A 23,497-nucleotide genomic window follows, 5' to 3' on the forward strand; every position below is an offset into this window, starting at 1 on the left:
GTATATGACTGACAAAATGGCTGGTTTTGATATTCATCCACCCTCGTAAATGTCCCCTTTAAAAGACCCCTCTATCCCCCCCCCCCCAGGTGCCCTGAACATCTCTTCTGCCTGAACTCCCAGGCAAGAATACCATATTTGGTGACTCTCCTGCCCTCCTCCACACTCTCTCCAAGCTACTTTCAGTGATACCTCTGGAAGTGTGAACCACTTTCCTTTTGGGTCCTGCTCCCTAGGTGATAGTGAAGTAATATCCCTAAACTAAGCTGTCTCCCCTGAGTTCAATGGGTATTAACTGGTTTAATTCCCAAGTAGTGAATTTTCATTCTAGAGATCTCTTCTATAAATAATGTCTTGATTTTCACAGGTACCCTCAAGGTACCAGGTCAGGCTGGGGATAAAAGAGGTATTCTGAAGCTGGTGGGTTTTATAATACTCCTTAAATGGCGCCAGGTAGCACACTAGCTACTGCACACAGAGTTACAACCGATCCTGATGGAATACTTCGACATTAGAGCTGAAATATTTGGGGCCAGAACAGGGATAGATCTGATTTTGAGTAGAGAAAGACATAAGCAGGCTTTTAGGGACAAGTATATGGTATGTTTGTATAGGCAGCTGTCCTAAACCTCAGCTGTGCCTGTTAGGTCCCAGAAACCCTGCCAGGCACACTTCCTGGATTTCTGTCGACTTTCAATGACTTCCTCTTGGCTAGCACCTGCTGATACCTGCCTGTAGGCACATGGCCCCTCAGGGCAGCAACACCATGGATCGTGTGTGAAGTGTGTAAATATTTGAGTCTGTTTATCAGGCATTTAATAGGTGTTGTAAATATTGTATGTGGCATGTTGGAAAATACCCTGGCTGCATATTTATTGTGTTTGGGCTTGGAACCAGGAGGCCATATGCTGTGGAGGTGTGAGGACAGAGTAAGGCCTTGAATGCCAGCCAGAGTGCCAACTTCCTGTGTGGCCTCAGGCAGAAACTTTGTAGAACATTCAGAGCTAGACAGGGCTTTAGAAATCATGCAGTCTGGGTCCCTCATTTTACAAATAAGGAAACTGAGGCCTCAAGACAGGAAGAGATTGGCTACAATATCTTGACTAGAGCTAGAGCCAAGATACAGACCCAGGTCTTCTGATTCAAGTCCAGTCCTCTTTTCTGCTGTTAGGGGCTTAAGGACATTTAGTTCCCCTGACACTGTTTCCTCCTAGGCTGTACATGATGCAGGAAATTCAGCTACCTGACTTCACAGGAAGCCCAGTCACCTGGACAAGCTTTCTCCTGAATCATCTGTTAATAGGAACCTTTGGAAACATCTGAGTGTCTCAGTGCCCTGCCTTTAGATAGCAGTGGCATCAATGTAATTAGCTCCCAAATGCAGTTTTTTAAAGTAGCTTCTGCCTGGTGAACAGCTCCTGGGAATTCCCCTGATTTAGCTCCTGGGGGAAAGGGGAAGCCCTATTCCCATAGAATACAAGGGTCTGAAAGAACCATTTAGACCAAAGTAGGCCTGCTAACCGCTCACATTTCTATAGGGGCTTAAGGTGTTCAAAGTGCTTTACATACATTATCTAACTTGATTTTCACAACAACTCTCGGAGAGACTTACTATCATAATCCCCATTGTAATAAGTAGGAAACCAAAGCCCAGGAAAGTTGAATGACTTTTCCAGGGTCATACAGCTAGAAGGTGTTTGAGGTGGGATTTGAAAACTTGGAGTCTCTAAGGGAAGCAAGAAGCTGCTTACAACTTCTAGTTTTTCAAGTCTGTAAGAGAATCCCATGGCCATGACAAATGATTGTGGGTCCCCAACTTTTTAGATAAAGCGTAGATGCCCAGGGATGGACTGGGTTTGATCAACAGAGCACAAACATTCCAAAATGGCTTATCCTGAGGGAGAAATGCTCTGGGATAATTGTGGCATCCCAGCTGTGGGGTGAGGGGCCTGGGTGGCAGGCTTCCATGGATTGTCAGGGGAGCACTGGAGTTAAAAGTATGAATAGCACTCATTTGAGTCAGGTTTTTTTAAGCTGGAGAGAGGGGGAGGAGAAGAGGGGAACAGAGATGGGAGGGGGAAAGCACTGTTGCTGAGGGGTAGAGCTGTGCCTGGTGCTGGTACCCCTTTATGGTGGCACAGGTGATGGGGAGTGGGCATGTCTTTCCTGATGTTGTTTGTCCAGATTAGATTTTCTGAAGCTCAAAGGAGAGGAGGGAACCCACATTTTGTAAAGAAAATTCTCACACCTCTGAGGAAGAAGCTGGCCTGTGTGTCCTTAGCAGCTCGGCAGGCTTCCATGCCCTGATTGTATGTGTGACAGAGGACAATTGAAGCATTTATACAACTTTTTATTGACTGGGGACTGGACAGTAGCATATGGGAGCAGTGACAATGGATGGACTGATGGGAAAACAAAGAAATTCCAGTATTCTGGTGTTTTGAAAAAAGTCATTCAGAACTTCGTAGTATTGGTTCAGCTGTTGTAACCAAAGACTGATAAGATAATAGAGGTCTTTGTGGTGGGTTTGTACTGAAATCCTTTATCTTTATGATGCACTCGGGGGCCTTTAGAGTGGAAAACTCTTTAAATGCCTGTTGGAATCAGACCTCAAATTAGATGCTGCTACACGGGGAGGGTGGAGGGTGGGAGGGGGTCCTTTCCCAGGCATCACCACAAAGTCACTTTTATCTCCAGAGGCCTTCCCTAAGGTGAAAAGTTGCTCCAGCCTTCTCTGCTTATTTTTGTTGACTTGTGCTGGCCTATTTTGTGGCATTTAAAAGCAGCCTCTATCAAAAAAGGAAAATGCAAAAGTCTTATGAAGTGGGGACATCATAGCCCATCTGATGTGTGTGCAGACTTGGGGTAAGACAGGATGGTTGAGCTGGGTCATCTGTGAGCAGCAGAGATCAAATGGCACCTCCCTTTCATGACTGGTATTGTATTGGGCTCTTTTCTACAAACAATGTCCATAAAAAATTAGAACTGACCAGGGAATTTGTTCATGAAGTTCTTTTTAAATCTCTTTGGCACTTCCATGGTTTGTTGGCCTGGCTCTTTTAATTGATGGTGCCCTGGATTGGCTCTTTCTACTTGAATCATTTTAGGATAGATGTAAAAATGACTCTGTCTTCTCTCCTACTTGTCTTTTGGGTGCTTTGCTGTGATTTTTTATTATTAAATCCTATCGAGTTCATTAAAGTTAGGCGTGACAACCCACTATTGAACCCATCAGGAAGCAGACCTGTTTACAATTCTCTAGACCAGTGGTTCCTGATGTCTTCAAGGGTGAAGACCCCTTTTGAATGTATAATAATAATAATAACAACAACATCCTGGCCAAGTGATTATAATTAATTCTATTAGGGCCTTGATTCAGAAAATGCATAATGACAAAAAGGTACTATAAATTTATTAACATTCAAAAATGAATTTGTATTTTCTTTATTACACCATCATCTACAGGTATTTGAGAAGTAGAAAAGTTTTATATGTGAGACATTTTCATATAATATGTGCTAGGTACAGTGTTTAAGAAATGCTTTTTCATTCATTCATTATTTATTCAATCAGTAAAGTGAAGGGAGGCTCATTCATTTATGGATTTGAATATGGATTCATGGACCTTCTGCAAAAATACCCACAGCCTCATCATACGACTCACTAGAGATTGGCAGCATTTGTGTGAGGACACAGTTTTAGCTAGTCCTTTAAGACCCTGCACTGTCTGGCACTGACTTATCTTTTCAGCTGATTCCATATAACTCTCATTTGTGCACTTTGGGTTCTGGCCAAACCATACCCTGATTTCGTCTTGCCTTTTCTTGCCTCAGTACATTTGAGCAAGGCTTTCCCCTATGCTTGGAACACACTCCCTTCTCATTTCTGCCCATTGAAATCATTATCTTTCTCTAAGGCCCAGACTCATGTTCCATCTCCTTCACATAAACTTCTCTTATATTCCCATCTGTTTCATCTCTTCATTCTCAAGTTTTCCTACGGTATTTTTGTCCATCTCTGCTCTGCTTCTGTCACATTTTTGTATCAACCTAATGAGGGCAGGGACTATAATTTTTTTCATTTGAATTCTGAGTGCCTAGCAGAGGGCCTTGTGATAAGACAGAGTTTCTCTACCTTTTTGTTGGTCCCTGACAATTTTGACAATCCAGTAAAGTCAATGGACAGACCACTTCTCACAATCACATTCTTAAATAAACAGATTGAAATACATAAGATTACAAAGTAAACCAATTATTCTGAATATAATTATCAATTAAAAAAAAAAAGTTTAACAGACTCCCGCTTAAGAATCTTTACACAAGATACTTAATAAATATTCAAGTTAGATAACATAACTTGTCAGAATGATAAAATAAAAATTTCCTCTTTTCAGGTTGTAGTCTGCATGTATTGGAGAGGGGATATATATTAAAATGAATTTTTTCTTTCCTTGGTCATCGCTGGGTTTCCTTTATGCTTTTCCATTCAACAATACCTTAGCTCTAATATTGTGGTGATCACTGTTAGGAAACAGTTACTCTCAGAGAGATGGCTTTTGAGGAAATCAAAATTCTTGGATCGTTTAAGTAGTTCAGCCATGTATTGAGATATGATGAAAGGGGTGAGCCAAAAATCTGTCCAGTCCAGTGCCGGTCAAGCTGTTTGCATCAAGCTGCTTGCGTAGGCAGATTTCAGACTAGAAAGTTGCAGCTCCTTCCCAATGCCATCCTCCCCAATGCCAATCTTCCCCTTTTCCTAGTAGTGACCTTTTTTTTTTTAAGTATGCCCATTCAGTAATACTTGGCCATATTCAAGCAGACATTCTGTGTGAAGCTGATTTTGGGAAACTAGAAAGAAAAAAAAATGGCCCTAAATACATTTAAAACAGAGATTTGTGATTTGTTTATTACGTTTCTATTTTTGCCTAGCCAGGCAGGAACCTAATCTCTCTGCCATGATTTTATATGTCCTCATCTCTTTCATTGACTTTCTTCCAGTTAGGATGGAAGAACAACCCAGGGTATTAACTATAGTTTGGAAAGTACAAAAGTTGATATCTTTGGGTGATTTTTCTTAGCTTCTTAAGATTCCCACAAAATGAGGCTAGAGGGCTGATTTCAAAACTGTTATAATGAAGGATGGTATTTGAAAACTTTTGATGAAGGAAATTGCCACTGTATTTACATTTTAAAAAAATGTTTCCTTATTTACGCACTATTGACTTCCTATTGAGACTCAAAATTTTAAGTACAACTGGTAAAGAATTCAATGGATCAAATTCAGTAAATCTGAAGTCACTGGAATAAAGGCCCCTAAGAAAAATGTGTCAATTTTAAAGGTCTTTCCTAACTGAAGACCATTTTGCGATAGAGCCAAAGGTTAATAAAATCAGTAGTGAATGTAGCAATTTTACAGATAAGCTATTCACAACAAGTGTAGTTACTTGAATAAAAAGCTAATTCAGTCTAAAATGCCACATGCAGTAGCAGTGAATAGCTGCTTTTAGGTGCTTTCTGGAGGAGGATAAAGTACAGAATCACAGCACTCTTCTCTTCCAGCGTCCCTGGCTGCCTGTAAATTGCCATGAATGGGACTGTGGGCTGACAGGCTCTATTAAGACAAACTGCCTTTCTCATCGGAGAGATAAAATAAATCAGGTGTTTAGTCAAATTAAAATACTTCAGCTGGAGCAGGCCCTGGGGAGCACTGATCCACCTGACAAATCTTAGAGAAACTCAAGACAGATGTGGTTTGGGGATAAAGGCGACCCCATGGAACAAAACACACACACACACACATACATACATACACACACATACACACACATACACATACACACACATACACACATCCAAAAAAGAAAAAAAGCCAAAAAAAGCACTGTCTCTGGAATTGGAGAATATATGCTTTGTAGCTGAATTTCAGACACATGAGAGATGATGCTGGAGGAAGGCGGGCAGGCAGGCCGACTTTTCTGACGTTCCTGAGGAAGGCTGTCTGTTCATTCCCTTCCCAAGCCATGAAACTGAGGAGGCCTCTTTTGTTATTTGAATGAGCAAAGAGGCTGAGCAGAGCCTCCAGTCTGAAGGATGTGAAACAGATGAGGGCAAGCAGCTCCCAGTGACCTCTGATGGCCTGGGCAGAGCCTTTGAATCTGTCCCGTTTGCTACTTTATCAGAATTTAAACTATAATTAATGGCTAGTTTTTTTCCATTGAGAGACGAGATAGAGCATCAGAGGGCTTGGGATAATCTCCTGGCGTCTCTTGGCATGCCAGGAGTATCTCAGCGTTACTCCATGTGTTCTGTCCAGTACCCATCACTTTTTTTTTTTAACTACATTCTTTGTAGATTCTGTTCTAGGACAGAGTTTTTACTGAAATTGTTTATTGGAATTTGGGAGAGTGAGAAGGACCTGAGTTTTAATCCTGACTCTAAGTTACTTATTACAAGTGATTGTGAAAGAGTCCCGATAGCTCTCTGGGAGGCAGTTTTCTTTCTATAAAATAAAGCAGTTTGGTTTAGATCAAGAATTCTTAACCTCAGGTCTTTTTCCCCAATGTAATTTAATAACTCTATTTTAGTATAAATAATTTTCTTTATAATCCTAGATACTTTGTGATTTAAAAACATTTTCCTGAGACTGGGTGTACAGGGTTCATCAGGCAGCCAAAATGGGCCACGGCACACACACACACACACACACACAATGAAGAACCACTGGGCCAGATTATTTCCAAGGGTCCTGTGGTCTCTTGATTTCTGGGCATGAGCTCATCTCCATTCCTGAGGTCAGCCCTTGGAATCCACTCAGGTATTGTTATTTTATCTGTCAGAGAAACGCGTCTACTTTCAGGTAATTAAAAGAGAAATATCCTGTACCACGGCTCTAAAATGCATAATTTTGTCAATGAACCAACAAATATTTATTAAACACCCACTAGGTGCTAAGTACTAAAATGCATAATTTCAAACCAAAATTTACAACAGAGCAAATGCTGGAAGTCATTGTAGGAAAGGAAAATGTTACAGAACAAAATCCACAGACTTTGGGTATGCAGACTAGTCCATGGTAGCAATTCAGTCTGACCCTCCAGAGGCTCAGTGATTTGATAGATATGTTCAGTCGGTATGTTTCCATCATGCCACATGCTCCTCACGCCCACCCTCATTCTCCAAAGAATAGCCTATGTACCAACCCACCCTCCACTCAAGTCCTATGAAGAGACTTGAGTGTTTCAGAGTAGTCTCAACCATGTTAGTCCAGCAGCCTCACTGATAAACCATATCTACTACATTAAAATGCAGTTACCCACATTGCTTTTCACTGTAGAGTAGAAAGCATGTCAAAAGGATGCTACCTGGTTTTAAATCCTGTCAGTCACTAGCTGAATGACCATGGTCAAGTTGCTTGATCTTCTGGGTCTCAAACAATGTTCTGAGTCTGTATATTAAAGGAGAATTTGGGATCTGTTTGATGGAAGAAGGTACCCCAATAATGAAATCATACATTTGGACCCTCCAAAACACACATACAAGTAAATGCAAACCCCCCTCAGGCGAATTGCCTCCTCCTGCTCCTTGATGTGTGTTTTGGGTCCTAGAGATGCCAGTCACCAAATGTGTGTGATAAAAAAATGTCAAGGGCAGGATGATGTCTGGAAAAGTTCCATATGGTGTTTCACTTTGTTTCGTGCTACCAGGTTTTCGCATTCATATTTCTAAGCCCCAGAGAAGGGGTCTTCACCTGGAGCTCCTTGATAGGCTGCTGATCCTATAGACTCCTCAGAAAAAATGTTTTTAAATGTATGAAATCAAATACACAGATTAGAAAGGAAACCAATTATATTGAAATAGTTAAAAACAATATATTGTAAAGAGTTCATGGATCACAGGCCTTGAGTGATTATTTTGTAAGTAGGGGACTCTGCTGTTCTCATCTTTAAACAGATGATAAGAAACCTTTTACAAATCCTTCTCAGCACCTGGAATTCTTAGACAGAGGAGAAAGGGATCAGCTCCACAAGGTCAGGGCTTTCATTTTTGTCTTAGCCCTCCCCCAGTGACTGCTCCAGAGTGGGTGCTTAATAAAAAATAAAAAATTAATAAAATTGATGTTGAACTGAAGTGATTTAAGTTTGGGGGGATATTTTAATAAATCTGCAAGAAAAAAATCCATAGTCCTCCCCAGGGGAATCCTAATGTCCCAAGTGGCTCTTGTCATAACAACCCCCAATAATTCCAATTTCCTGGGAACTCTATCAGTCGCCATCTCTCTCAGTTTCTATGTCAGTCTCTGTCTCTGTCTCTCTCTTTATCTCTTTTTGTCATACACACACACACTCACACACACTTACATCAGGGAAGATGGTCATGGTTCATAGATTTGGAGTTAGACGGGACCCTATGAGTCATCTGAATGAAGCCCTTCGTTTTCCAGATAAGAAAGGCACAGCATACAACTTGCCTAAAGTTGTACACACAGGTGTTGTGATCATACAGTCCCCATCATAGGCTTCTAGATGTTGACCTGGAAGGGACTTCAAAGACCATTTAGTCCAAGCCCCTCATTTTACAGAAGAGGAAACTGAGGCCAACAGAGGTGAAATGACAAGTGGGCAGTAAATGTCAGAGGTGGGATTCCGAACCCAAATCTTCTGACTTCCAGAGACAGCACTATTTCCATCATAGCTCATGGCCTGTGGGTAGGTAGATATCCAAGAAATAAAAGATCAGAAAAAGAGGTGATTACTTAGGATTTTATTTATTAAAATATTTTCTAGTATTTTACCAACATTTTGAGATATTAAAAAAACCCAACAACCTCATAAAAGAGTGCAAAGAAGACAATTCAGATGTCTTACCTTGAATGCTTGGATCTGTCCAATGATCAGTACATCAGTGGGAAGGTGTGTGTTTCTTAGTTCTTTCCCTATTCCTGCTTTATTCCTCTTAGTAGTAAAGTCTCTTATGCTTTTGGTGAAATTTACCATATGCTGAAGGAGACTTTTTTTTGTGGGCTAAACAGTTCTTTCTTTTATCTAGATCCCTCTTGCTCCCCATATGTCCATTATCTTTGTTTACTGGCTTCATTAGGTCTGGGAACCATCAGATTACAACATCTGATACAATCTAATTTTTCTTGTCTATGAGTTAAATTCTCCAGTGTTTTGTGAAAACCATATCCACTCTATAAACTTATGTTAGTGCTGTGTAAAATAAAAATTCCACACACAGGTGTGATTTTCCCCCATTGTTCCTGAGTCACTCTTCGTTGCTTACAAAGTCTGTATTTTGGCCATAGGTTGTCAAGACAATTTGTCTGAAGTACATAGCAGCTTCTCTGCTACAACAGAAGTCACCTTTTAGAGGGCCATTCTTGTTTTGAGTTTGGCCAGGATCCCATAAAGGAACAGTGCCATCAACACCAAAAAAAGGGCTTCTTCTTAATTTCTGTATCACCAGACCCCCTTCTTGTCTTCTGGTGAAGGAATGAAGGGGGAAAGAACAGCCACTGGGAGGCTAGTCACCCCCTCCCACCAAAAAAAAAAAGACTATCTTTGTCGTTGCTGACAGCTGGTGGCTTCTTTCTGAAAAGCTTTCAAATCATAGATCATTCCTTCATAATGAAACCTGTGTGGCTCGAGTACAGTGGGTTGAAATTCTTATCTTGTGCCACAGTGAAATGCTCTAATTTAGATTCACAAAAGGATTCTGTACCCTTTACTTAGGAGAGCTGTGCAATTTACCCATAAAAAGACTGTTCAGCACCATTAGTGCATGCTGTAAGTGTTCAGAGGCTTCATCCTTATTAAACACCATATCCTTATGCATAACCTTTTCAACCCTGAGGATGTTTGCTTCCTTTGAAGGATGACAAGTGAAAAAAGGGGTGAGGGAGCCCCAAAGCAACATTGTTGCCTCTAAAAGAATGAACTTGGGAACTTCTGCTTGTCCCTGTCTTCACTCCCTGCCCCCAATCCACTCCACCTCCCCTCTAGACTATGATCTTGGGTTGAGTTTCTTCTCACTGGTGGCAGTTTTGAGTTCCTCCTCTATACAATGGACAAGGGAGTGCCCCCTGGTTCTTTATCCTTAATAAAAGGGTTCCTGGTCTCAGTACCACATGGCTACAGGGGACACCCTTGAGGGTGAGGCTCAGAGTATACTAAGACTCTTAAAAAACAAAATATTTGTACCAAATATTGAGGACTTCTCATCTTGGCCATTTTTGGGGTTTGTTTTATTTTTTTGGTTTTTCAGTATCTCTTTTCCACACAATCTGAATTGTCGGATCTGGAGAAAACCTAAGGGATTGAGTTTAATCTCTCTACTCATTTTATGGAGAAGGAAACAGCCTCAGAGAGATGAATGATTGGCCAGAGGTAGCACAAATAGTAGTAATAGAGATTGGGTCCCAACTCTGGTCTTCTGATCAGGGCTCTTTCCCTGATTTCCCATTCTGGCTCAGGAGATTCTCATAGGTGCAAGAGAGGTGAGCAGTCATCTAGCCTGACTAGAATACCTTCTAAAATATTCCTTTCAGGTGACCATCCATTCTGTGCTTGAAGATCCTGATTGATGGAGAGAAGCATCACTGAGCTAGCACATAGCAAGTTTTTTGTGTCAATTGTAGAGAAAGTTGTTCCCCCAAATTTCCTCCATTGGTTCTCTTTCTGCAAGAAAAACAGATCTAGTTCCTGTTTTACACGATTTTAGATGGTACTTTAGATGCTTGAAGGCAACTATCATGATCCCCTAAAGTTTTCTCTGTACCAGGTTAAACATTCTCTTGTTCCTTTAACTGGTCCTGTTTATACAGAAGAGTTTTTAGTTAAAGAAATAGCTGGGTGAATAGAGTGCTTGACTTGCATTCAAGAAGACCCGAATTCAAATGTGACCTCAGATACTTACTAGCTGTTAGACCCTGGGCAAATCACTTAATCACTGTCTCCCTCAGTTTCCTCAACTGTAAGATGGGCATCATGATAGCAAATATTTCCCAGGGTTTTGTGAGGATTAAAGGAAATTGTATTTGCAAAGTGCTTAGCACAGTGCCCAGCACATGGTAGGTTCTTCCTTCCTTCCTTCCTTCCTTCCTTCCTTCCTTCCTTCCTTCCTTCCTTCCTTCCTTCCTTCCTTCCTTCCTTCCTTCCTTCCTTCCTTCCTTCCTTCCTTTTCTCCTTTCTTCACTTCCTCCCTTCCCTTCTTCCCTCTTTCCCTCCCTCCATCCTTCTTTCCTTCCCTTCCTCCTTTACCCTCCTTCCCTCCCTCCCTTCATTCTTTGCTTCCTTCCTTCCCCATTCTGTGTGCCCTCCTCTGGACATGCTCCGGTTTGTCAATGACCTTCTTAAATTGTGGCATCCAGAACTGGACACAGTAAATTGGGTCTGACCCTGATTGGAGTCAGTTTGACTCTCATCTACCTCTTCCTGGATGCTGTGTCTCGTAATGCAGCCTCACATCACACTGCCTGCCTTGCCAGCCATACATAATGCTGTCTTGTGTTGAACTTCCAGTCCGTTGGAATCCCCAGGTCATTTTCACAATAACTGTTGTCTAACCATGTATTTCCTCTCCTGGATTTGAGAAATCAATTTGCTGCTCTTATTTTGGGTTTGGAAGATGAGGCTCCCTTTTTGCTGTGTGTCATTAATTACTCTAGTGTAAGAGTTCTTAACCTGGGGTCTGTGAACTTGCTTTTAAATTGATAATGGTATTTCTATAGAATTAATTTCCTTTGTAATCCTATTTTTATGCATTTAAAAGTAGGATTCTGAGGTTTCTTCAAATTGCCCAAGGAGTTCATGACATAAAAAGATTAAGAAGCCCAACTCTAGTGAGCAAAATATGTGTTCTCATGATTTTCTGTTGCTCTGACTTTATGAAGATAGCCTGTATTCACCCCCTGGGATTATCGCTGAGTAAATGGTATAATAGAAAAAGGCCTGGCTCTGGAGTCAGAGGCCCTCCTTGAGTCTCAGTTTCTTCATCTGGAAAATGAAGGGTTGGACTTGATGGCCTGCTCTGGATTGATGTGTGGGAGAGCCACCATTTGTTGACCACAGCTGGGTGCCTTTGTGTATCTTGCACACTTGCTTGTAAAAATGTTCCTAGACACGCTCAATCTCTTTTCTCCCTTTTAGGTACCCCTGAGAGTTTGGCAGAGAAAGAACGGCAGCTCTCCACCATGATCACCCAGTTGATCAGTTTACGGGAGCAGCTCCTGGCTGCGCACGATGAACAGAAAAAGCTAGCGGCCTCCCAGATTGAGAAGCAGCGGCAGCAGATGGACCTGGCTCGCCAGCAGCAGGAACAGGTGAGGTCCCAAGACAGGGGGCTCCCCTGCCTGGTCTTGGGCATGGAGCCCCATGCAAAGCACTGGGGGTCACATGGATCAGCTTCATGGCTTTGGGGAGGATGTGAGGGCAGGGACCTCCCTCCGATCTTGTGCCCTCAGATCCGAGCATGTTGGGATCTTTTTGGGGGGCGTCATTTGTGGTCTGTTAGCTGGAGAGAGCAGTTATAGTGTGCCTTGCTCTAGAATAACGGGGCCAGTCTAGTAGATTAACACTGGTGGGGAGTCAATCACTTAGGGATAACTCTCCCTGTAGGCATCTAATGAACTTGTCTTTATTAGCACAGGTGAATTTTTCAAGTCAAGTTCCCATACTTTTTTCCAGGATTATAAAGATTTACTCTCTGAAGGACCTATGAACTTGAACCATGGAGCTCAGCTTAGGCCTTTCCGGTTTTAAAAACTGTCTGCAAACTAGTCAAAAAGAAACAAGATGAATAATAAAGTTTAAACTCTATAATTTTAAAGGTAGTCACTCTCCCAAATGCTCTATACGTCTCATTAGAGTGCAGTAATCTTAACAACAATGATTCCACGGAGCAGTCCTGTAGGCATTAGATCAGACAGACCCAAATTAATGTGCAGTTTTTAGGAATCTGACATTATTACTGGAATTATCTTTTCAGTTAAATGTATTTTATAGGGGTATATAGAGCAATATATGCTCTGTTGATTTTAATGAGTTGTGACGTCTGGTATTTTATGTGCTTGAATATTTGCCCACATGTAGGAATATGGACTCAGCCCCTAATGGAAAATAACATAAAGGAAGACTGTAAAAAATCAGAAGTTAGAATGTCATTTAGCCATCCAGAGATGACACAGTAATTAACTATTGACACTTGTGAATAAGCTAGCACAAATTAATCTTGACACATTTGCAGACGAGTGATATCTTACAGTGAACACTTTGTAATTATATTTCAAAATGAAAATTAAATGACACTTAAAACTAGGTTGTCATGCCCAATGAAGCGAGCATGTATCTCAGCCGATTGGCAAATAAAATTCAGAATTTGAGCCACATGGTGCTTATGTCCCATACTTCACTGTGTCAAGCCTATACATCCAGAGTGGATGATGGTAATTGCGCTGTGGTGTTTGGGATGCATTTCTATGCATCACTTTATCACTTAGGAGGTACCATCAATATTAGATGCCTGGTGGTGTTTCACTGGTTTCCAAGCAGGAAATAAATATTCAGAGGCCCTAGTATCAAACCAAGAGCTGCAGTGTGAGCTGTGCTTCAGTGATTTGGACTGTGTCAAGAACTGGCTGTGTCCATGGGCTAAAGCAGAATACTTGCCTTTCCCTTCTCTTACTCCCACTGAGTCACCCTGGCCTCAGCTCCATCTGCCCTCTTCCTAAGATGAGAACCTACTACACTTGGGCCCCAGGCAAAGCCACTCTCCCAGCCATCTCCCTGGGAGATGTTTCTCCCTTCCTTCTTCTTGGGAGGCTTGGGGAGTGCAGCCCGGGACTGATGAATGATATCCCTAGAATACCAGTTTAAGCCACTTTCTGTTTTAGGACTGAGAAATAGGAAGACAAGTCATTTGCTCTTTCCTGAAGAGCACCTTTACAGCCAAGGGCCACCTTGGACCCTCTCCCTTCCCTGTCCATGGTTATCTGCTGCACCCTGATCTAGAAGCGATCTTCCTCTCACCACTGCATTGCCTTCAAGGCTTAGAGCTGTAACAATCCAATGTTTGAGCTAATGTTCAGCCTGCTTTCCAGGCTGGGCTTTGTGGTAAGCACCATTATCCCAGCGAAGCTATTTGGCCCCCCCCAAGGAGAGCGCCAGCCTTAGACAGACTATTTGAAGTGCTTAATCCTTCCTTCTATACACCGGAAGATGTTTTCAGGCATGGAATCCAATTTTCTAACCAGGAACAAGAATGGAGTATCTGTTTGAGAATCCCCATATGGACGATCAGACTGACTCATTCTGCTTAGGAGGGGATGAGTAAGACTGTAAGGCAGAAACCTGAGAGCTCTTCTACCTGGAAGTTTAGGTCTTTAAGTAGATTGGTTCATGGGCAATGGGGAAAAAGTCAAGTTATATGTACACATATACATGTATATATGTATGCATGCATATATGTATATATTCATCTATATGCATGTACAGGTATACATGTCTTCATATATACATATACAAATATGTATATGTGCATGTATATACATATAAATACATATATAGTGGTATAGTGAATGGGGTACTGACTTTAGTTTCAGGAAGATCTAGGTTCAAGTCCTGCTCCTGTCTGATGCTGGGGAAGTTACTTAACCAGCCTCTGGATTCACTAGGCAGTTCTCTTAGACTATACATTGTAGGCTCTCTTCATTTGGTAGATGGAATTTCCTCATCAAGAGTTACTTATACTAATGAAGTCTCTCTCTCTCTCTCTCTCTCTCTCTCTCTCTCTCTTTCTTTCTCTCTCTCTGTCTGTCTGTCTCTGTTTCTCTCTGTCTCTCTCTGTCTCTCTCTCATCTGTCTCTGTATCAAATATATCTATCCAAGCAGCTAGGTTGCACAATGGTTAGTGCTTTGGACCTTGAATCAGGAAGACCTGAGTTCAAATCCAGCCTCAGACAATATCTAGCTATGTGACCATGAAAAAATCACTTAACTCTTTACTGTCTTAGTTTCCTCATCTGTAAACTGTGTGAAGTGTCATAAGAATAACACCTACCTTCCAGGGTTGTTGTGAGGATAAAATGAGATCATTACTTGTAAAAATTTCTTGCAAACCTTAAGGCTCTATATAAATGCTAACTATTGTTATTAGTGCTATTATTTTACTTAAACCTATAAGAATGAGTTAATGAAGCATTAATGGGCACTTATTATATCCAAAGCATTGTTCTAAGTGTTAAGGAGAAAAACAGAGAAGAAAACACTGTTCTCAAAGACCTTATATTGGACTGCAGTCTATGTATAGGTGCTGGGGGGAAGGGTGCTTTGAGGATTTCTGTGGCGACTTTTGCTTTATTTTCAGTTGTTGAAGATTGCATCTGATAGGTGTTGAAAAAGACAGAACTCTGCCTCTAACTCCCATTTTGAGTCTGGAGAGACTTTGTAGCAAAGTCACTCGCTTACCTAACTCTTACTTCCAGTTTCTGCTTTCTCAGCCCAAATTAATCTCATTAGAAAAGTATAGCTGGAGTTTTACAGTTTTACAGTCTTTACTCTCTAAGGGCCAGAATTTCAAATTCCGGACCTTTCAAGATGACAGGTGTGGGTCTGGGTGATATGATGCATCTACAACACCTTCCTCGCCCCCCCCCCCCCCCCCCCAGCAGTAGTATTCATCTGCCCATAGCGATTTAGGAGGCAGCAGAGAGATGGCACCAGGTTGGGATTTGTCCTTTGCTCCACCTTTCCTGGGCTGCTTCACTCCTTTTCCAGTAGCCCTTGCCCACGGAGGTGCAATAAAATATCGTTCGGATGCCAGGAGACGTACCTGAGGTGATGCTCTGGGTTTAAACACTTCGTTGTAACTTAACGAAACTTTTTTTCTGACAGATTGCGAGGCAGCAGCAGCAACTTTTGCAACAGCAGCACAAAATCAATCTCCTGCAGCAGCAAATTCAGGTCAGTGTGTTTTATTACTCTCATCTGACTGCACTTCCATGCTCCCTCTCCTGAAGATGGAGTTTCCCAGGTTGCAGATATGCCCCTCTCCTGCAAGGAGCAGTCACAAGAGTTGCACTTATCCAAAGTCAGCCTGCATGACTTTCCAAGTGACTCCAGGCAATGTTGGACCCAGTAGGGGTCTAACAACACTTGTGAATTTTTTAATGATATCCTGGGCTCCTCTGAGAAGTCAGTGGAACAGACCTTGGTGCTTTTCCTCCCGTCATTTGTCTGACATGGTGTTACACTAATTTACCCAGGAGTATGTGTGGGTTCTATGCTCTTATCCCCACCTTTTCCTCCTCAGTGTTTTACCATATCTAACATCATAAGAGTTTGTGATCTGCCTGTCATGTGGGCTGTATGAGATGTTGCCCTGCCCAAGATTTCCAGAATTTCTTTTTGTCTCAAGTACCTGAAGTGGCTTGATTTGACCAATTGCTATATCACATGGGCTTATGAACAAGAAGAATGCAGGGTTTGCTTCTGTCCTTGCTCTCTACAGGCATTCATTTCTTCTTGAGGACTTACTATTAATTTATTACATTTGATTATGGACAGAGACCTCTGTTGGGTAAGAAACTGAATGAGGAATAACTTTCATTCTGGCCAAGAGAGATAAAATGAAAATCTCTTAGAAATATAAGTAAAGGAAACAAGCATTGAACATCTGCTTTTCTCCTCCCTTGGCAGGAAGGATAGATAAAAACTTGGAATGTTTAGATGGTTGGGATGGAAAGGGTTTTCCCTTTCTGGAAATGGGTACTGAAAGAACTGGCCAATGTGATTGCTGAGTCACTGTCAGTGATATATGAGAGACTCTGGAAAATAGGAGAGCTACCACTGGCTTACAGAAGGGCAGATGTTTAGAAAGAGAGAGAGAGACAGAGAGAGAGAGAGAGAGAGAGAGAGAGAGAGAGAGAGAGAGAGAGAGAGAGAGAGAGAGAGAGAAGAGTTGAATCTTCCATTCCTGGGGAATTTCTAGAATGAGTCTAGTCATTTCTAGAAAGCATCTAGAAAAAGGAAGTGGTGATTACAAAAACCCCATCTGATTTCATTAAAAATGGGTTCTATCAGACTGAGCTTTTTTTCTCCCAATTTGCTATAAATATGGTGGGCTTAAAATTTAGCAAAGCATTTGATCAAGCATATAATACTATTCTTGTGCAAAAGATGGATAGATATAGACAAGACTGGTTGAATGACTGGATTCAAAGAGTGGTTCAATGTAAGCTTGGCAAGAGGACTCCAGCAGGTGATCTGTACTTCATCCTGTGCCATTTAACATTTTTGTCAATAATTTAGATAAAGGTATGAATGAATGAGTCAAAGAATGGAGCTATGTGCCCAGTACTATGCTAAGCCCTGGGGCTACATATAGAAAAATCAAGAAAGTTCCTGCCCTCAGAGGGCTCAAATTTTAACCAGGGAAGACAACATCTAAAATTTTATGGCATGTTCGTAAAATTCACAGATGATGCAAAGTCGGGAGGGATAGCTAAGACATTGAATGATGGAGTCAGGATCTAAAAAGATATTTGACAGGCTAAAAGGCTGGACTGAACCTAATAAGATCAAATTTAGGAATAAGAAGTAGTAAGCCTTACATATTGGTTCAGAAATCCACTTAATAAGTATTAAGATGGGACAGCTAGACAGTTAGACAGCTGTTTGAAAAAGGACCTGGTTGGGGTGGCTAGGTGACACAGGGAATAGAGCACTGGCCCTGGAGTCAGGAGGACCTGAGTTCAAATCTGGCCTCAGACACTTGACACACTCACTAGCTGTGTGACTTTGGGCAAGTCACTTAACCCCAATTGCCCTTCAAAAAGCAAAAAAAAAAAAAAAAAAAGAAGAAAATAAAAAGGACCTGGTTTTGTTTTGTTTGTTTTTGTTCTTTGCTATTTAACATATTTAAGTGACTTTGAGGAATTCTCTATGTCACAAGGCAGCCCACTCAGTTGTTGGACAACTCTAATCACCAAAACTGTGTCCCTGAGACTTCCTCTGGAGCCACATACAATGAGTCCAACCCTTCTACCACCTTACAGCCCTTAATTTATGGAAAGACAAGGGATATATTCCTCTTAAGTGTTCCCTAGGTTAGGAGTTCTCTGTTCCTTCAGCTGTTCCTTAGAAAGCATGGTTGTTCAGACCCCTAATCATCCCAGTTCTTTTCCTTTGAATGTACTCAGCCTTGTCAATAGTCCTCTTAAAATGTGGCATTTAGAACTCAACACAAAGCTGTGTATCGGGGCAGTGCATTATATAATTATTGGCATATCAGATGAGCTTCTCTATCCAGCCATTGTTCAGCATTTCAGCCAAATGTTTCCCTGGTCTTGATCTTTTATTCCATGCTTACAAATGTTATTAGGCCAGATGCAGGATGTCTAAATGTGGAAGAATTGTATTTCATATTGGGATTTTGCCTGTCTGTCTTTACAATTAAATCTTATAATTCTTGATGGTGACAATCTCATGATTCCTACTGAGCTTCTTCAATGATGGTTCAGATACTCTCTTACAGTAGACTTATTAGAACTTTCTATGCCTTTCCTACTGTGGAGGTCAGGATTTTTAGCCTTTCACTTTCTGCATTTTCCTCTCTGGATCCCTTCTTTAAGCACACAGTTAAGTGTTAAGTGATTCAATTGCTATTTATTCTTTATGACCCTCCTATTTGCCAAGTAGAAATGCAAGTGTCTCTAAGATGTTTGTATTTTGGTTAGTTTCTTACTCTTGGTCCTTGGCTGCTGCCCTTGTTGGTTTTATTACTCCCAGATTTCCAATATTTTACTTCTCATCCCAGCATTATGTTGCTTGGACTTCAACTGGCCCTCTTAATTAATGTTTGTAAATGGCTCTGAGGACCTCAGATGAAAGGAACCAAGTAAGTCCAAGGCATTATTTATGAACTATTATTAGTATTTATTACCTGCATGTAATTGTATAGTTATTAGTCTGACATGAAATGGATCTTTTTTCATGGAACTGTTAAACCTCATCATGCAGTAGAACTTCCTAGAGACTATTCAGTTTAAAAAGGAGGGGGGAAACCTTTTGTTTCCTTGCATTCTAGTAAAAAATAAACATTTTTATTAAAATTAAGAACTTTGTCAGAATTTAAGGGAAAAATGGAATTAGCCTTTGAACTCCTTATGGTCTGCTCCCTAATTATGGAAAGCTATAGCTACACAATAGTTAAGTATGACCCTAATGTTTTGTTACAGTGCTTCTAAAGTTAGTATAAAATTCACCATGCATTTTTATGAAGCTTTAGGATTCTATGCTCATTTTCTACTGACATGCTTGGTGAACTTCCACAGTTGTCCATCCCATTTCCCAATGAGGATGGTCAGAGTGTTACGGTGCTATTTATTTTAGCAATGTCAGACTGTTTCTAACAGCAAGAGAAAATAAAGGACTTCATATCTGTAGTTCTTTATGTCTTCAACAACTCCTCATCTCTTTTCAGCATTTATCTTATCACTGTGAGACCATGCAAGGAATTTTTCAAATGTGGAAAACACCCACTCCTTACACAGAATTTATCAATCTCTCAAACCGTAACAGAGCAGGTATTTACTGTATCAAACTATCTTATTTATGCTCTCTAAGTAACTAGAAAGCTTACACTTTTCAACATATATTTTTTAAACTAGCTACCAAATATAGATTAAAATGTTAATTGTGCCAATTTTAACATAAATATCCTATTTATACCCACAATACTAGCAGGGAATCTTTAGGAGGGGTTATGTTAGAGATTAATTTCATTCAGAAGAAAAGTTAACCCACTCCTTGATTTGAAATCACCTGGCCTGGGTTCCAACACCTCTGCTACTTACACTACGTGGCTGAATGAGTCATTAGCCTCAGTTTCTTCCTCTAAAAAAATGAGACAGTTAGACTAGATAAGAGGTTCTTAACCTTTTTGTTCAATGGAATCCTTTGGCAGTGCAGTGAAGCTCGTGGACTCCTCAGAATAACATTCTGAAATGCATGAAACAAAGTACATTGGATTACAAAAGAAACCAATCCTGTTTAAATGTATTTATTAAAAATAATTTTAAATATTCACAGACAACAGGTTAAGAATTCTGGTTTAGATAATCTCTAGTATCCCCCTAACTCTAGATTCCTCACTTTCCCAAAGCAGATGGTTCTAGGGAAGGTCTGGGTATAGTAGATCCCAAGTCCTTGTACCCCTGGTCAACCCTGGGAGTTACAGGTTTGATGAATGGTACAAGACAGCATGTCCCAATAGCGTCAGAAGTTTGAACTCAGGAAGACTCTCTTTCTATTTCTTTTTGCTACTCTCTTCTGAACTGGCTGGCACTTTGGGTTTTGCATACTTCTGTCTAGAGAAAGAGAAATGGTTCAAGGTTTCACAATAATTTTGCAAGAGCTCTGATGAGACTTTTGAAGAGTAGGATGGAGGGAATGGGGCAAATGAAAATCTGAACAACTTCTAGAGCTTGCTGACCAGATAGTCTTTCTAGAGATAGAAAGGGCATAAGTATAACAGGAGTGTTTCAATCACTAAAATCTTCTGTATGCAGATAAAAGGCAATGTCTTTTTCCCCTCCTATTCATCTTGAAAGTGATTTTTTCCTATGTTAACTGAAAATTTCAAATATAATTTCTGAGACTATGAGGATCCCTATAAAAATAATAGTTTGAATGACTTTTTAAGTTGAGTCAAATCAATAAATCAATGCATTTATTAAGCACTTACTGTGTTATACACATACACACACAAATATACATAATTAGAGATTGAGAAGGACTGAAAAAGGCTTCTTTGAGAAGGTGGTATTTTAGCTGGAACTTGAAGAAAGCCAGGGAAGCCAGAGGCAAATGTGAGGAGGGAGAGAATTCTAGACATGGGGAAAAATTAACAAAATTTCTTAGGGTGGGGGTGAGGTAGGGGAGGCAGGTGTCATTGGATTGAAGAATACATGAAGGTGATGGGAGTAATATGTGTAAAAAATGCTCAGAATAGCGAATTAAGGATGGAGAAGGACGTCAAATTCATGCCATGTAAGGATTAGTCGAAAGAACTTGATATGATGTTTAGGGATGGTATTTAAATTGCTGTCACAAGGAAGAGAGACCAGTCTTTCTAATGCTGGTTCCAGAGGGTAAAACTCAGAAAAGTAGGTAGAAGTAGTAAATTTTAGGCCTGATTTTAAAATAAAGGTAAAAACAACTTTCTAACAGAGCTATCTCAAAGTGGAATGCACTGCCTTAGAAGGTAGCAGACTCCTCCCCCACTGGAGATCTTGAAAAGTTCTTATTCTTGTATGGTTTGGACTAAAATTCCTTTGAATTCTGATATTTTGTGATTCTGTGAAACTTTGAGTGAATTCCTACCAAGATAGCATCCTGTAATTGGGAGAATAACAGCAACAACAAGAAAGCAAGCCCTTGTCTGATAATCAGCATCCTCGTTTAGATTCTGTCTCTAACTCTTAATAGCTATGTGACCTTGAGCAACAGACTCAATCTCTGTGAACCTCTTTACTCATCCAAAAAGTGGGAGTAATGCTTTTACTACATATAATATATGTTTATAAAAATACATGTATGTATGCATATATTATGTATATGTGTAGGTATGCACATATACACAGTATGCATGTATAAACACCCATATACGTATATATACACCCATATACATATATATATCCCTCACATATATATATATTTATACCACACACACATATACACATATTTATTTTTTATGTATCTATCCATCCATAGAGATATAGATAGTTAGGCAGGTATTTTGAGAGGTTCCTTTCTCCTTTGAAAGAAATAGTGATTACCTCAGAACACATGACGGAGATTAAGTAACTTTTTCTCAATAAGTCTGAAAAATATTGGGAAGATATTTTTCCCTTGCTTTGGGAAAAAGACTTTCATTGCAGAAAGTCTCACCGTCAGCATCAAGCCTATATATAAGAAAACCAATAACATTCAGGAGCTGTGGATCCTACCATTTGGGAATGTGGTCTGTCATCTTTTGGTTCCATGACATGATTAATTGCTAGTCTAATTGCATCTGGGTTACCCCCTTTCCTTCCCCTGTTGCCTTATCACACAGTGTCCTTGCTTTTCTTTTGACGAGTCATGTTTATTAGGGTAATTTTAACTAGTAAACAAAATACATTTTTAATCTATGAGAGAGTTGGAAATAGATCAAAGATATTTACAGTACTTTAATCCACACTATTAAACATGAAAAGATGCTATGAGAAATTGAAGAATTTTATTTTTTTCTTTTGGACACTTTTCTTCTGAATTCATAGATATCTTTGTTTATCAAATGTTATGTGGTCAGTTCTTGGCCAGTGGAGCTTGCATGGATAGTCTTGATGGACAGAATATGCCAGAACATGTCAAAAGAAACTCAGTCATTTGCAAGAGTTCAGGTCATTAAAATCCTGCTATGAGAAACTCACATTTTCCAGATATTAATGGTGCCATCAGTGATTTATGTGTTCTTAGAACCCACTTTTAGCTTTTCTCAAGTGGCTTGCATTTGCTATGCTGTGGAAGCAGCATTCATTATATACTTTATTCACTTTGCTCCACATTTCTCAGTGAACAACATCCCCATGTAGATTGAATGATCTGACTGTGGGTCCTGCCAGAACTCCCTCAGGACGATACCAACAAGTGGAAGTGCTTCTTTGTAAAAATAGTGACAAAATATTATCTACTTTTATTATTATTTTTTCTTCTAAGTGATTAGTGCACAGTGAGGTTTATATGATGGAAGGCAAAGAACTTCGTGCATCATCACTTGAAAGGAAATTGAGATGCTCGGCCCCCAATCCTGTTAGATTCGTAGACTTTATAGCAAGAGGGATCTCAAAGTTCATCTATTCCAGTTGCCTTATTTTACAGAGATAGAATTTGTAGCCCATAAAGAAATAAAGTGACTTGGTTAAGGTCACACAGGTAGTTGTTAGCAGAGGTTTCCTTGCTCCATGGATACAATTCAGTACTTCTGAAAAGTTTTACCTTTTGGAGTTATAGTCCATGGTGTAGGGTTTGTTTTTGAGTATTCTGAAAACAGAGTAGTATATGTGACAAAGAATTTTTGAATTGATGGATGAATGAATGAATGTGATCATAGAGTCTAGTCTCAGGCTTGACACTAATACATTGTATAATCTGGGACAAGTGGCTTCCCCTCTCAGCTTCAGTTTTCTCCTCCATAAAATCAGAGCATTGAAATATGCCTCTTTCTATTCTTCCTTCCAGCTCAAAGTTCCATGATTCTATTCTACAATTAAACTCTTCCTTTAAAGATACTGAATATAGAGTTGTCTGCCATCATCCTTCAGTTCCAATAAAGACCCTCAACTATATTTTATTTGTTAATATTTTATTGATGCCTTTTTATATCAATCATTTCCTCTTAATCACTCTCTGCCTCCACCATTGAGTCTTTTTTGTAACAAATATTTAAGCAACTCAATGGTA

General features: G+C 40.2%; 1 protein-coding gene across 30 annotated transcripts in view; it reads left to right on the forward strand.

The window, feature by feature from the left end:
* Positions 1–23,497, forward strand: part of SOX6 (SRY-box transcription factor 6) — a 672,513-nt gene that overhangs the window by 436,136 nt on the left and 212,880 nt on the right. For all 30 annotated transcript variants that reach the window (XM_069091122.1, XM_069091109.1, XM_069091112.1 and 27 more), the window contains 2 exons: positions 12,146–12,318; positions 15,887–15,955. In XM_069091122.1, the coding sequence (XP_068947223.1) occupies positions 12,146–12,318; positions 15,887–15,955 (242 nt within the window). The remainder of the gene's footprint in view (positions 1–12,145; positions 12,319–15,886; positions 15,956–23,497) is intronic.

This window comes from Petaurus breviceps, unplaced genomic scaffold, assembly GCF_028583685.1.
Source record: "Petaurus breviceps papuanus isolate PSGF00001 unplaced genomic scaffold, PetGlider_PUasm1.0 188, whole genome shotgun sequence".
NCBI classification, from domain to species: domain Eukaryota; kingdom Metazoa; phylum Chordata; class Mammalia; order Diprotodontia; family Petauridae; genus Petaurus; species Petaurus breviceps.